Below are 15201 nucleotides of genomic sequence, written 5' to 3' on the forward strand. Positions count from 1 at the left end.
TGAAGAGTATGTGTTTTGCCAGTGAGTTCTTTATCTCTCAAATGAATTTCTGCACAGCTGTCTAAGAAATCTAACAGTGGCAGGTAATGGACCCTGCAGACTGTAATGCTAAGTGGTAACTAAGTCACGCCTACTCCAACCCAGCACACACAGCCTCTGCATGGCCAGGCTGCTCCCAGCTTACCTTAGGCTTCTCAGCATTGTACTTGTCCAGAAGAGCCTGGATGCGGCTCCCGTAGTCAGGGTGGACCTCAGTGAAGTTCTTGACCTAAGGCCAAAGGAAAATAAATGCAAGCATTACTCTAACTCCCTACTATATCACTCCCCAGTGACTGTGGTTTCCCAGTGTTTATTCCATAGGGGAGGAAAGATGTTTCAGCAGGAGGCAGTACTATAGGTGTTAACAATGCCAGCCTCGGAGTTAAGATGCAGGTCCAGTGAACGCTCTGACATATACTGGCTGAGCAACCTCGGATAGGTCACTTAACTTATCTGAGCTTATGTCCCTCTGCCGATATGCACAAGAAAATGACACCCAATCAGTATAATTTTAAAAATACTATTTGGTCTTTGTCCCCCATTCCTGACACAGATCTAAAACCCTTCGAATGTACTGTCTTTTATATACTACTAAGATGATTCATGGCGGCCTAGATAGCTTCCCGATGGACGCTGGCACCAGGAAGAACAAGCATGCGATCAGAAGGTTAGAACTTCTAGCCCCACCCCCAAACTTCCAGGGAGGGTACAGGGGCTGGAGATTGTATTCAATCACCCATAGCCAATCATTTCATCATTCATGCCTATGTCATAAAACCTCCAGAAAAACCTGCAACTGGCAAGGTCAGGGAGTGTCTGGATTGGTGCACACATCCAGGAGCTGGAAGAGTGGTCCACCCAGGGAGGCACAGAAGCTCCGAGGCCTTCCCCTGTGCCCCTCTTCCATTTGGCTATTCCTGAGTTGTATTCTTTATAATAAATCAGTAATCATAAGTAAATCATTTTCCTGAGTTCTATGAATCTTTCCAGCAAATTATCAAACCTGAGGAGAGGGTGTGCGAACCCCTAATTTGCAGTCAGAATCTGCAGAAGTGTGCATAGCCAGGGTACCTCATTTGTCATCTAAAGTGGGAAATGACCCCTAAATCTTTGGGTTCTGACTCTAGCTCCAGGAGTTACTGTTAGAATTGAATTGAGTTATAGGACACACAGTTGCTGTCAAAGAATTAGAGAATTGCTTATTGTTGGGGAAAAAAACCCATACAACCTAGGCCCGGCGCAGTGGCTCACGCCTGAAATCCAGCACTTTGGGAGGCCGAGGTGGGTGGATCACCTGAGGTCAGGAGTTAGACCAGCCTGGTTAACATGGCAAAACCCCGTCTCTACTAAAAACACAAAAATTAGTTGGGCATGGTGGGGCATGCCTGTAGTCCAAGCTACTGGGGAGGCTGAGGCAGGAAAATCTCTTGAACCCAGGAGGCAGAGGTTGCAGTGAGCCGAGATCATGCCACTGCAGTCGAGCCTGGGTGACAGAACAAGACTCCATCTTAAAAAAAAAAAAAAAAACCCACACAACCTACCTCACAGGATGCTGTGAGAAAAATGCCGAGAAGTGAGCTGCATTTACTGCATGGAAAGAGCTGACCTCAGAGTAAGCGCTTAACAAATTACAGTGATTTACATTGAGAAACGGGCCCAGACACAGCCTAAAGTTAATGTGAAGGATACAAGAACACTGGTACATGCAACATAACTCCACATACTTCAGGCAGGAATTCCCCAGTGGACAGCAAGAGGAGGCAGGGCATTGGGAACCCATAAAAGCCTTACAGTTTCAGCATATGTGAAAGGAGAATGCCAAGGGTTCCAGCCCAGTTCTGCTATTTACAAGCTGTCTTATCCGTTCTCTCCAGTAAAAGGAGATAAATCCTGCCCTGCCTACCACACAGAGCGCCTGTCAAGCTCTCTGCTGATACTTGAACCCAGGCTCTTGGACACAGCCCAGACAGCTGCTAGCCCAGCTGCCCCTAGGAACAGAGAAGCAGCAACTAGGGGCCAAGGAAAAAGGGAGATTTATAGATTTGCAAAAAGTTTAGCTCTGGGACAGGCCAGGAAACCAGAAGTGAGAGGGCTTCACGCAGCTCGATGAGCGGCCATCAGAAATACCCCAGCACCTTAGCACGAAAGTCTAGCCTGCCTTTTGGAAGCATTGCAGTTCTTACTCCAGAGATCATGCAAATTTCTAGTTTGCATCTGAAGGAGGATCGAGGCATCATGACATTAAGCCTTTAAACCATAAAAATACAAAAAAGAAAGACAGACTGATTGACTGATTGACTGATTTTAGAGACAGGGTCTCCCTATGTTGTCCAGGCTGGCCCTGTATTCCTGGGCTCAAGTGATCCTCCCATCTCAACCTCCCAAGTAGTTAGGACTACAGGTGCATGCCATCACACTGGCTGATATATTTATTATCATCCAAAGTTTAAGTAGAATTGCAGCAAGACTCACATTTTGATACTGCATAGCCAGATATTGCATTGCTATCTTGCACAGAACTTGGCTGCAGCTGAATTAAACAGCATAGGACAAAATTCACTCTGAACACAACTAAATTAGTACACACTGGACAAACAGCTAAGGACGATGGATATGCCGGACCAGATAAAACATGGAAAGAAAATAATCAGAAGTTGGTTGGGGATTACTAGTGTTTTTTTGTGTTTTTTTTTTTTAAGTTCTCTTAAGTAAAATAGAAATGGCACTTTCTTTTTAGGGTTCTCCCACACAGCTACACTGTCTTCCCAAGCCAGAAGAGGGCACCCTTCAGCTTACAAAGACTCACCGCTTTCTTCTGGATGAAAATTTGTGCATCTTTCAGGTGGCCGGCAATGTTCTCACACAGACGTTTCCTCTGTTCCTCATTCAGCACGTTCACATAGAATGCCCGCACCTGCTCAGAGAAAAGAGCAAGTGCAGAGAATCGAATCACCAGTTTATCACCAACAAAATTCACCTGCTACAACACTTAGGAAATCAATGATAAAAAACTTTAGAAGTTAAGAATAATTTTAAATTTTAAATTTGGGTTGTTTTCTTCACTTTTTGTTTTAAGCAAAATAAGTAAAATTCATTTGTTAATAGCTCATAACTATATCCTTTATAGTAACTGCTATAAATCTCTTATAAACAGATCTCTTATAAATAGATCTACAATTTAAAACCTCACCACATTCTTAATACTGACAAGTCTAAAATGTGCAAGCTGCCTTTGAATGTAAACTTAGCACAATACCTTTGTTCAACTCACCCAGAACCATGGAGGAAAATTAACTAATCTAGCTAGTTAGAGATATAATTTGATATATAGATAGATAATTATATCTATATAGAGATAATATATCTAAAAAACTACCTCATTTATACATGTGTATCTGTAGTTATTCAGAAGCCAATATTTCTTAAGCAAGACATATTAATAGTGATATTTTGCTAGATTATTGGGTTTACCTCTAAAATAAATATCCATAAATTAAAATGAAAAATAGGAGCTTAGTATCAGGTATGTGAATCAAAGCAGGCTCTGCCCAATTCTGAAATCAAAAGGTTGTAGCTATGATTTTATTGTTACATTTCATTCATTCATTCCACTCATTCAACAAATATTGAGTATCTATAATGTGCCAGACTCTGTTCTATGTGCTGTTCTATTAATATTTATGAAGTCCAATAATATCCAATTTTCCAAAGTATCAACTTCATAAAATATTAAGAGATGCATCATTTCCGTAAGTCATCAAATATCAGGCTATAATTATATTTTTAAATTTTTAAGTAAAGTTTAAACCTGATACCAAAACTAATCAGACATTTTGGATTAACACAATCTAATCAAAGTACTATATCCTGGGGATTTCCTCAGACCTATCTCCAATTCACTAATTCTCTCTTCAGCTGTATTTGACATATTGTGCAAAAACATCGACTGGGTCACTATAGCTGTTGAGTTTTTATTTCATGGATTGTAATTTTTGTTTCTAGAAAATATTATTTGGTTCTTTTTCAAATCTACCTGTTTTTCTCCTCATATCCTATTGTCTTAATAATATTCCTTTTTTGCATCTCTTTAAATATGTATGTTTATTTTAAAGCCTCTTTCCAATTATCATGTCTATGATTCTTCCATCTATTATTGCATGTGTAATTTCTCATTGGATTTCCTTGTATGTATTATAATTTTTCACTATGGCTCATCAGATGAAGTAGTCTTGATAACATCTATTGTTCTATCTTCCAATTCACTAATCTCTTCAGCCATGTTAACCTCCTTTAAAAGCCATCTACTAAATTCTAATTTCAGTTGTTACATTTTCTAGTTATGTCCATTCAACTCTTTTTCTATAGCTTAAAGTTCTCTTACTAAATTCTTCAAGCTGTCATCTACTTTCTTAAACCTATTAATCAGTCATTTTAAAACCTGTATCTGACAGTTCCATTATTTAAGCTTCCAGTAGGTTTGTTTCTGCTGTCAGTTTGAAGGGGGTTTTTTCTCCCTCTTGATTTTCAGTCATAACGTCTTAATGTATTAGGTGCCTGGTCATTTATTGTTGAATGCTGAACATTTCCATATAAAAAGGTCTAGAATCATTTGAGGTTCTATTTTCCACCAAAGAAAATTTTGTTTGCTTCTGACAGATGGCGTAGAGAGTGATCACCTTAATCCAATCTGAGACTGAGCAGAGGCAAAGTTGTGTTTCCTGTTTTGTGAGAGCAAGTTTATTTCATGTTTGCCCTTATTCCTAGGCATGGCCCTTTAGGGATTTCAACTGAAAGCCTTGAGTGTAACTAGAGGCTCTGCTTCTTAGCAGACCTTGAATTCCAATTTTTGTCCCTTCAGACTCATGAGACTGCTGTAAACACCACTCAGCTTGCGACCAGTGCTCACAAATTAACAAATACTTTAAGAGGAAAGGAAACCAAATGTCAAGCTTACTTCACTGCACTTTTTTTTCTGCACTTCTTTTCCATCTTTGATCTTGGTCCCTTAAATCCTTGTTGCTTTGTTAGCTCTCCAAAGCCTTCAAACAAGTGCTTTATGTATTTTACCTACCTTTTCAATGTTCTCCATGAAATGGTAAGTATGATACAAGCTAGTCTGCCATAGACAGATGCAAGCCCAAGTGAATCATTTTTAAGAGAATAAATCTGGACCTTCTTATGTATTTCCCATGTGATACATCATCACAGAATTATGCTATGAATCTATAACAATAGTATTGTGATTACTTAAAAACCACACTATATCCGATATAGTGATAAGAAATTCTCTCAATAAAATAAGGATGAGCACATAATAAATTTTCATGTGTAAGCAATAGCCTCATTAATTTTTGCAGGGGTTGTATGAGCTGGGTTAATACCTGTATTGACCTCACATAGGCAAAATTCTTTGAGAGGCAGTGAATGTACTGTAATATACTTGGTGTCATCTGCATCACCAAAAATAATGCAGTTACATAAAAGGTTTGCAGGAAATGTTTTAAGCTCATCTAAAAATAGTTTATATCCCACAATAATTTCTTTTTTATCTATGCTTTTCAAGCAAAGATATCCTCACAGTGAATTAATTCATGTATTTAAGTATTTTTCACTTGGAACCCACATTCACAAACTGAGAAACTAGAAATAGGTTCTAATCTAATTTAAATACTAAGTTTAACACTAACTGCTCAAACAGAGCTCTAGAACAACTATACCTTTAACTTTACTATTTTATTGTGTGTGGCATAAGTTGTACTGGACACATTAAGGAGGCAGCTGCCCACCCACGGGCCCTTCCAAGTTCAAGGGCCTCCTTCATAGCATGTGCTGAAACAGCCCTTAGGGCAGCCATAGGCGACTGGAAAGAGAAGGAGCACTTGCCCTGGGGCAGTTAACTAGAGGCTGACCAAGGCCAATGGTGCAACCTGGGGTGAAAAGATTAGCCAAGTCAATAGGATTCCATCCCTCTAGAATCTAGAGATAGACATGTTGAGAGAAGGAGTAAAAGGTGGTCCAAAACAAAAAGTAATACATGGAAAAAGTTGCCATAAAGGAGAGCTGGATGCCATAAAGGAAAGTTTTCCATTGTTGTGGAAGAGCCACAACAATGATAAAACAGAAGCTCTGACTCAGATAGGAGAAAACAGGAAGCTGTGGTAAAAATAATCAATTAGCATTGGCAAGCAGAAGCAGACAGATGGAGAATAAGCCACGCGAAGGGCGAGCCCTGCAGTGGAAACACCCACACTCTTGTGGCCGAGGCTCCCAGAGCTATTTTGGATCTCTAGTTCTAGTCCTTGAACCTGGGCCGTCCTGCCCAGATTCTTAGATTTGTCTCCATGTAAGCTGTACATGCTCATTTCTTAAATTCCCACGAGATTGCTGTTTCCCCAATGACCCCTCCCCATATCCCTTCAATAAAGTTTGAAATAACTGAGACGGAGTCTCCATACCTTGAGGCAAAAGACCAGAGTGATATAACCCTTCAACTCCACCCAGTAAGGGGCCCAATTTACTATTACAGATGAGTCTTCCTTGAATTCAATTTAAGATACATCAGACAGTTGGGCGTTTGCGGGGAGGGGCATTATGCAGGCATTGACAAGGAGAATTAGCAGGTGACTTCCATAGCAGACAAAGAAGTCATTACCTGAGTAACGTTATCATCACTGGCAGTGTTGAATCTCTGCACTTCTCCAGAACATTGGGTGCTATGCTCCAGGGCAGAAGGCTGTTGTTCTGGAGCACCAAAGCTGTTGGGGTAGTAATTTGGAGCACCACCTTCAAAGCAAAACCACCCAGATGCACTTAGGAATAAGAAAAGTCAAGTAAGCCTGCAAATAATCACTGTGATGAGAAATAAATTCAAGTGGTAATCAAATATACACGTACACATACACAGATATAAACACAACGCATACATATTATTTTTAATTTCCCGCATTTAGCTACAGGTAGTATGAAGATTCTTAGGGAACATTGCCATCTGCTAAATTCTTGCACAGGCTGCCGCACTTTATGAATGAATCTCAAAGTCCCTTTTGACACTTCAAAGGGTCTCATCTATCAAGTCTTCTGAGGCTTACAGCACATGTAGAAGTTTATACAGCTTGATTTGGCAACCATATAGGGATGAGGCTCAAAGACACATTTCAAAATTGACTTGAAAAATTGTGTCATTTGGACTTGGGCTCAATTCAAACACTGCATCACAAAATTCTTGAGGGAAATCTGAAAGTTCTGGTTCTGCTCCTTGAATCTACCGACACAAGCATGGAGCTCTGTGATGGGACCTGACTGCCGCAAGCTCATACAGTAGCCAGTGGTATAGATATGGGGTTGGAACTCTGGGTTTTTTGTCTTCTCCAGCCCAGCATATACAGTATTTCCATTACAGAACTCTACTTTGCTATTCCGTAAAGTATTTTTAGGATTCTCAGGGTATCTCTCCTTTACTGATGATGATGACTTTGTTCCATTGTAGCTTCACTTTCATACCCTCCACAGACCAATAAACAAATAATTTTTTAAAATGTGGTAATTGTATATCAGCACTTACTTATCTGGACTTACAAGAAACAGTGACAAATACAATCAAAATATTTTCTATGACTTTTGAAATAAACTATAAGGCTTTTTTTCGTTTTAGCATATTTATTTTCTCAACTATGCTTTGGCTGACATTAGCAGAAGCTTTCATTACCCGAGCACACACTGCCTAAACAGGAGTGGCCCAGAAACATATCAAGCGGTTTAAGCAAACCAATCTGGGGTTGGAATTTTAGCCAGCTCACTGCCATAATAGATTATCCACAGTGGATAATCAAGAGGTGCCTATGTATGACACTCATCAAGACACCAAGTGTGTGTGTGTAGGGGAAGGAAGAACACCATACTATTATAGAGCCCAATTATTTGCTCAACAAATTCAACAGATCAGTCACATCTACATGAAAAGCAAAATGCTCCAAAAACCAGCCATCACAGTGTTTTCTTCATTAAGAACTAGCTCTTTGAAATATGCCTAGTTAATTTTTAAAATCCTACTTCCAAATGAGCTCTGACCTTTACTCAAAGTGGGAGTTGTCTTTAAGGCACTGCACAGGAACAATTAAGCTCTTTCATGGAGCTTCAAGGTCACAGCCCGAATGCTCTACTTTTAAAATCAGGCCAGGCACAGTGGCTCATGCCTGTAATCCCAGCACTTTGAGGGGCCAAAGTGGGTGGATCACCTGAGGTCAAGAGTTCAAGACCAGCCTAGCCAATGAAACCCTGTCTCTACTAAAAATACAAAAATTAGCTGGCGTGGTGGCACACTCCTATACTTCCAGCTACTCGGGAGGCTGAGGCATGAGAATCTCTTGAATCCGGAGGCAGAGGCTGCAGTGAGCCAAGATCATGTACTGCACTCCAGCCTGGGCAACAGAGTGAGACTCTGTCTAAAAAATAAATAAATAGATAAATAAATATAGCAAAATGTAATAGCTATGACCTTTGGGTGTTGGGACTATATGGGAATTTTTCTTTTTCTTCTTTTTCCTATATTTTCCAAATTTTCTTTAGGACACTTGTATTATTTTTATCATAGAAAAATAAACTTTGTTTGAATATAGACATCTGTGGCTATAAATATAAATCATCAGTAAAATTTCTAAAGGGATCAATGCATGCAGTCTATATTACTAAAACACGTGTCCTAAATGGGAAAAGAAAATAACTAAGATCTATATTAAACTGTGGAATAGTAAAAGGAAAAAACTTTAATCAAGCATTCTGCTTGACTTATTAGAAAAAGTAATTAGAACCAGAGGCTGTTTGTATACGACACCAAAAAAAAAGTAGTTAAAAGAAAAAGATCCTAAGTTTGATAAATGAGTTCCAAAAAACAAAAAGTGGTAAGTTGATTCACCTGACTTTATTCACTTAGGAAAAAATGAAGGGAGGGGAATCCTTTGACTTGCTCTGCCTCCCCTACTCTCTTCTCCCCAGCCTTCCCTGCTAATTCTAGCTCCCCTCCAAATTCTAGCTAGACCTGCTCCTCCGGGGCCACAACAGAACTGCAAAGAGAAACAGAATACTCCAACTCTTGGCTTTCGCACTTCCAAGGGTCTAAGTCTTGGTGATTTCACAGTGAGTTAAGGAATTGTCCATTTTGGTGAAGTGTCTTCAAAACCTAACTCCCAAGCTGGATGTTACTGTACTCTAGCCAGTGTGAAAGATCTTTCTCCCTGCTTTTAACTACTGGATACAAGTAACATCTGAGGTGGAAACTCTCAATAAAATATATAAAATAGATAAAAAGCATGGAGAGTCCTCAGGCAGCCTAAATCTTCACTGCTGGGCAAAAAAGCGCCCAGTTAGCAGCACCTGGGGAGCACCTTTACCTTACAGGAGGTCCTGAGAGGCCAGCTTGAGAGCCACTGGCCTGGCCTCCCACCCATCTGCTCCACATGCCCTCTGCCCACGCAGGGGGAGCCCAACATCTTTAGGCCTACCCTGATTGTCCTGCATGCACATGGGGCCGTCACGCTGGTAGTTGGCCACTCGAGCACGGTAGGGACAGTTCACAGGTATATGAAGATAATTGGGTCCCAGGCGATGGCGGTGAGTGTCAGGATAGGCAAAAAGGCGGCCCTGCAGTAATAAATACAATAGACACTGACTAGAGGCAGTAACATATAACATAGGAATGGGCTGTAAACTTCATTCTGAAATTGGAAGTACAAAGCACTCTGTACATGGTTACCACAAAATTCTGCCTTTCCCCCTACTTAAGAGTGAAGCCTCTACTCTTATGAAATGAGTTCTCCCTAACTGAACAGTTCTTAATTTCCCAGGCCTTATGGCCAACCATAAATCTTCACATCTGTTTTTGGTAATAATATCTTTTTTTTCCCCTTCTGCATAATAAGTTAGTGTCTTGTCTTATACAGTATTACTTCCTATTCCCAAGGAAGTATTGCATTATAAAATAAATGTGCTAGAACATTAAATAACTGAAATATTGAATTAATTCTATTTCTCCTCATTCCCCCACTCCAGGGGAGGAACCAATCATTTGCTCTTTACAAAAAGCAACACATTTCTACAAAACCAACAGTATGGGAAATTCTTCAAATAAGCACTTCCAACTGGGCACAGTGGCCCATGCCTATTATAATCCCAGCACTCTGGGAGGCCAAGGTGAGAGGATCGCTTGGGCCCTGGAGTTTGAGACCAGCCTGGGCAACACAGTGAGACCTGTCTCTACAAAAAAAATATTAAAACATTAGCCAAGCATGGTGGCATGTGCCTGTAGTCCCAGCTACTCCAAGATGCTGAAGTGGGAGGACTGCTTGGCCCAGGGGGTTGAGGCAGCAGTGAGCTGCAATCGTGTAACTGCAATCCAGCCTGGGCAACAGAGCAAGATCAGGAAAAAAAAAAAAAGGTACCTCTCATGCTGCCTTCGGAATTATCTCAGATACAATTTGAGCTCTGAGACTTTCTAGACATAAACAACAATAACAAAAAATCTATGGCTCAAAATGAAAGCCCTACAATGCCAAAGGTAATGAATCTAAGATTAAATTATGTTTCATGTTAACCAAGGCAAAGATGTCAAGCATTTTGAAATTTCTTTCAGTTAATGCTCAAACAAAAGCTTTATGATAAATTCTGCATTAATCTTAATATCTAATTATTGAACTATTCTCATTATTCATACTTCTTTTCTATGAGCAATTTTTCTTCCATTGAATTTATCATTGGCCTTGAACCTTAAAAGTATTTTTATATCCCTAATTCTATGAGGCAAAATAAAAACCAAATTGAACAGGGCAACTTAAGCAATAACCTTGTTCCAAATCACTGATACCAACAGACTTAATCCAGTCCCAGTGTTCTGTCAATATTTTGCTTTTGGCTGAATGACTCCCTCTTATTATAATTTCAAATAGCCTAAGGTCATATTTAGATGACCGGCCATGCGGCCATGACCAAAACTCAGCTATAGGTTGGAAGCTGGTTGTCTCCTTTGGCTCAAAAAGTTGTGCTCTTGACTCTATCAACAGGATAGGAGATATAATCCTGCCATGGGCCTCTATCACATAATTCTGATTTTGTGTCACCCTGTGTTTATCAGGCAACCTTACCCCACCTATGGGTGGAGACCAAGAAAGGTTGGGAAATGGGCACAGTGAGGCCATAACCTGACACCAGCTTGAAACTAGGCCTTCCCCAAGGCCCTGTGCCTGAACTCCCTTGCTGGACCTGCGTGAGTGGGAAAGCCTTTCCCACCCAAGCAACTGGCCCAACTTCTCCAACTCTTGGCAAAATGCAGAGAATGAGAGCAAGAAAGGCTGCACCTATGTCCTCAGGTACTCAGGAGACAGTCTCTCTATGACTTGTATTATATTATTTGTCCATTTCACCATGGTGTGGCTCACCACTTTGGATAAAGTTATAAAACTTATTAACATGACCTTGTTAAAAGGCACCTGTAAACACTGCCCATTAATATATCAACCGTCACTGCCTAGGCTACAATACTCATGAGCTCTCAGCAGGAATAACCCCAAAGCCCCCACTAACTGGCTTTCCACTTCCTGTCCAACAAGACAATCTACATACTCCCTACTCACCTACTCAAAAAATCTCAAATCATTCCTTAATGGTCACCAAATGGCTAAATGAGTACAATAGTCCTTCCCCAACTGTACGGCTCCTCACAGGCTCCATGGTATTGGAACTCATAGCTAAATGACCTAAGAAAGATGGGGAAAAGCTAGGCTAGAAACAATAACTCGACAAACTTATGAAAACTCTTTCAAACACTTTCTAAAACTCATTTAAAAAAAAAACAACCTATAAAGAGTACACTGAATTTAAAATAGATATATTTGCCAGAACTAAAATTAATACTAACAGAAATTATATTACTTTCTACTTGTCATCCTTTTTCAGAACTCTCCTCCCCACTGTTTGAATAGCTGCCTTACACATTTGCTTTCTTAGGAATGTAGAGAATATGTATTTGCTTTGCAGTCCTTTCCCCGGGGGCCTAGTTCTCCATTCAAATCTTCATTGTTCTTCAAATTATATGACTCAGTGCTGCTGACTGCCTCACGGTCCCACTGTGGTTCCAGAGACCCATGGTGACTTGGATTCTTGTGAAAAGAGTTTAGGTAACCTTGTATTCCTCAATCCGTTCCCTCCCTGGGTAATGAGGGTTATGCAGCCTTAGCTCTGCCCACGACAATTTCATGCCTTGGCAAATCCCATTAGCCTCATCCTCTCACAGTTCAGCCACCAGGTAGGGAGTTTTAGGGCCCAGGATCACCTTGTTTTGGCTTCCTCTACTCCCTGGTTTCAATGCAAACTTCTGCTTTTCCTCTGAGAACTGCCTGACTTTCCTTTTGCTATTCCCAATCCCTAGTTCTCGCTTTTTCTATTTATCATCAAGAGGAGTGATTCTACTCAATATATCCCAGACCACATTTCTCAAAACTGAAGAAAGCTTTTCACTCCTACTCAAGTATTTAAGGTCCCCTCTGACATATACTCAATGAACCTATCCAAACTCTATTCTTCTCATTCAGGAAAGAGTGACTATTTATAGTTTCAACACACCTAACATGTTCCACCTTTGTGCCTATACTCATGTCCTTCTCCTGCCCCATTTTACCTACTAAAAATCAAAATCCTATCTATTCTTCAAAACAATCTCAAATGCTACCTCGTTCATGAAACTTCGTGGCTGACCTCCCATCAGACAAAATTTTGCCTTCTGGATCACCACGGCATTCTGCCTTACATTATGGCACCCAAGACAGTCCACCATACACAACGGACAGGTACTCAATTTGTAACAGTTGAATTGAAATAAAAACTAATGAAAAACTTGCTTTCTATAAAAGCCTCAGATGTTCCCCAATGTCATAAGCAAAAAAGTTATTTTTTAAAAATGGAATCTTAGCTTGTCCTCCATGCAGACTGAACTCTGAACTGGAATCAGATACTTACATAAGAAGTAACCTTCAGTCGCTGTGGTCTGATTTAGGGTACAATCTTTAACCTTTGTTTCAAGGTCACAGTCCAAAACCACAAAAGATTGATTTATACAGTAATTATTAAGCCAATTATTTTCTTACTGATTCTGATCCAAAGTACAATTTTTCACTCTTGGTACTCTTGAAAGAGCATATTAAAAAGTGATGTAAAACATACTGAAGGCTTAACAACATTAGCAAGGTGAATGGTTAATCCACTGCTTTTATCACTGGCAGCATACATGCAGTTCATAAAGATCATCCCTAGATCTCTTTTTACAAATGGAAAAATTCAAGCATCATCATGAAATAGAAAATGAGGCCAGCTGCGGTGGCTCACACCTATAATGCAGCACTTTGGGAGGCCGAGGCAGGCAGATCACTTGAAGTCAGGAGTTTGAGACCACCCTGGCCAACAGGGCGAAACCCCATCTCTACTAAAAATACAAAAATTAGCTGGGCATGATGGCAGGTGCCTGTAGCTAATCAAGAGGCTGAGGTAGGAGGATCGCTTGAACCTGGGAGGCAGAGGTTGCAGTGAGCCGAGATCATGCCACTGCACTCCAGCCTGGGCGACAGAGCAAGACTGTCTCAAAAAAAAAAAAAAAAAAAGAAGAAGAAAATTAATAAAGTTAGGCTTACTAAGGTATTATAATTAATTAACCATACTTCAGCTACAGACCAAACAAACGATGCTTCACTCTATCAATACTTAAGGTATTTCTATTATGTCTTTTTTTTTTAATTAAGAGACTAAGTATTCTTGTCTTCACATATGTAGGGATCTTACCATGGACTTTTGTTTATACTTGGTTTATTCAAGGAATGCTCATTGAAGAATAGTTCACCTCAGTGAATCCCACAAGGTAACCGAGCACCCAGATTAAAGTTTAAGTAATGTTCTCGTTAATTCCTCATATAAAGATCATGCCAAGCTGCATATTTTGTGTGTGCGTGCTCACATGGACACCTGCCTCAGAACAGCACAATCCACCAGGCTCACCTGAAGCATTTTGTCAGGACTGGCCTCAATGCCAGGGGGCATGTTGCTTGGGTCGAAGGCTATCTGTTCAACCTCAGCAAAGTAATTAACTGGATTCCGGTTTAAGACCAGTTTACCAACTGGGATGAGAGGGTAGTCCTTGTGAGGCCAAACCTGAAAATGATGTCATATACACAATTACCAGGCAATCAACTGAAGGAAATCAAAGCTACCCACAAAAATACCAGATTTCAAATACAATCAAGCCAATGAAAATAATTTTTAAATCCAATAAAACATAAGAATTTAAGATGAGTGCCTTAGTTAAATCTTTCACAATAGTAAGTGGTAAACGCTGACAGTTTCCCCAGGAAAAAGTACATCAGCTTTTCACAATCTGTTCCCTGTTAATAACAATATATGAAGACACATACACATACTCAATGAAATGACAAACAGGAACATGGAAGTAAGATGCTGGTAAGCACTCATTCACAGCTTAGGACACTCTGAAGTGGTACCCTCTGTATTTTGTATATGACTTCCCCATTATTATAATTGTTTGACTAGATTTTTTTCTAATTAGGTAAGAAGAGACTTAAAAAAGAAAACAATATAGTTGCTACTGACTCACCTTGGTGAGATCAAATGGATTAAATGGAAAAGTTTCTGCCTGATTAAATGTCATGACCTGGATGTAAAAAGTCCAGGAGGGGTACTTTTCTGTGGCAATGGCGTTAAAAAGATCCCGGATGCCATAGTCAGGATCTTCCTGGGAAAGTCTCGCCGCATCTTCAACAGAAAGGTTTTTGATGCCCTGGTCAGTCTACAAAATGAAAGAAAGAAGCTCCAATGGAAACTTATTGGCAAAGTTATCAAAATTTCATCAGTAATTCATTGAAGGATTACGAGTAACACTGCCCAAAGAATGAACTTTCTTTACAACAATACTTCCATTGTTCAAATCTGATACTAATGAATTTATCAACAAGAAATTCTACTTGATTATCCCAATACTTTTAAATGTCAAGGGAATCCCATCTACACATTTCATATTTAAAATCAGTCCTATCTTTCCCTTTACGTATTCTATTATTTGAATTTTTACACTCATGTTACTTTCCAAATCAGAAAAATCAAAATATATCTTAA

The 15201-nt window shown here is 39.9% G+C and overlaps 1 protein-coding gene across 1 annotated transcript in view; it reads right to left on the bottom strand.

Moving 5' to 3' along the window:
• Positions 1-15201, bottom strand: part of CAT (catalase) — a 33940-nt gene that overhangs the window by 834 nt on the left and 17905 nt on the right. The window contains exons 7-12 of the mRNA XM_054440009.2: positions 14684-14875; positions 14071-14223; positions 9537-9675; positions 6692-6822; positions 2846-2953; positions 185-268 (exon numbers count right to left, since the gene is read on the bottom strand). Coding sequence (XP_054295984.2) covers positions 185-268; positions 2846-2953; positions 6692-6822; positions 9537-9675; positions 14071-14223; positions 14684-14875 — 807 coding nt within the window. The remainder of the gene's footprint in view (positions 1-184; positions 269-2845; positions 2954-6691; positions 6823-9536; positions 9676-14070; positions 14224-14683; positions 14876-15201) is intronic.

Source organism: Pongo pygmaeus, chromosome 9 (genome assembly GCF_028885625.2).
Source record: "Pongo pygmaeus isolate AG05252 chromosome 9, NHGRI_mPonPyg2-v2.0_pri, whole genome shotgun sequence".
Taxonomy (NCBI): Eukaryota; Metazoa; Chordata; class Mammalia; order Primates; family Hominidae; genus Pongo; species Pongo pygmaeus.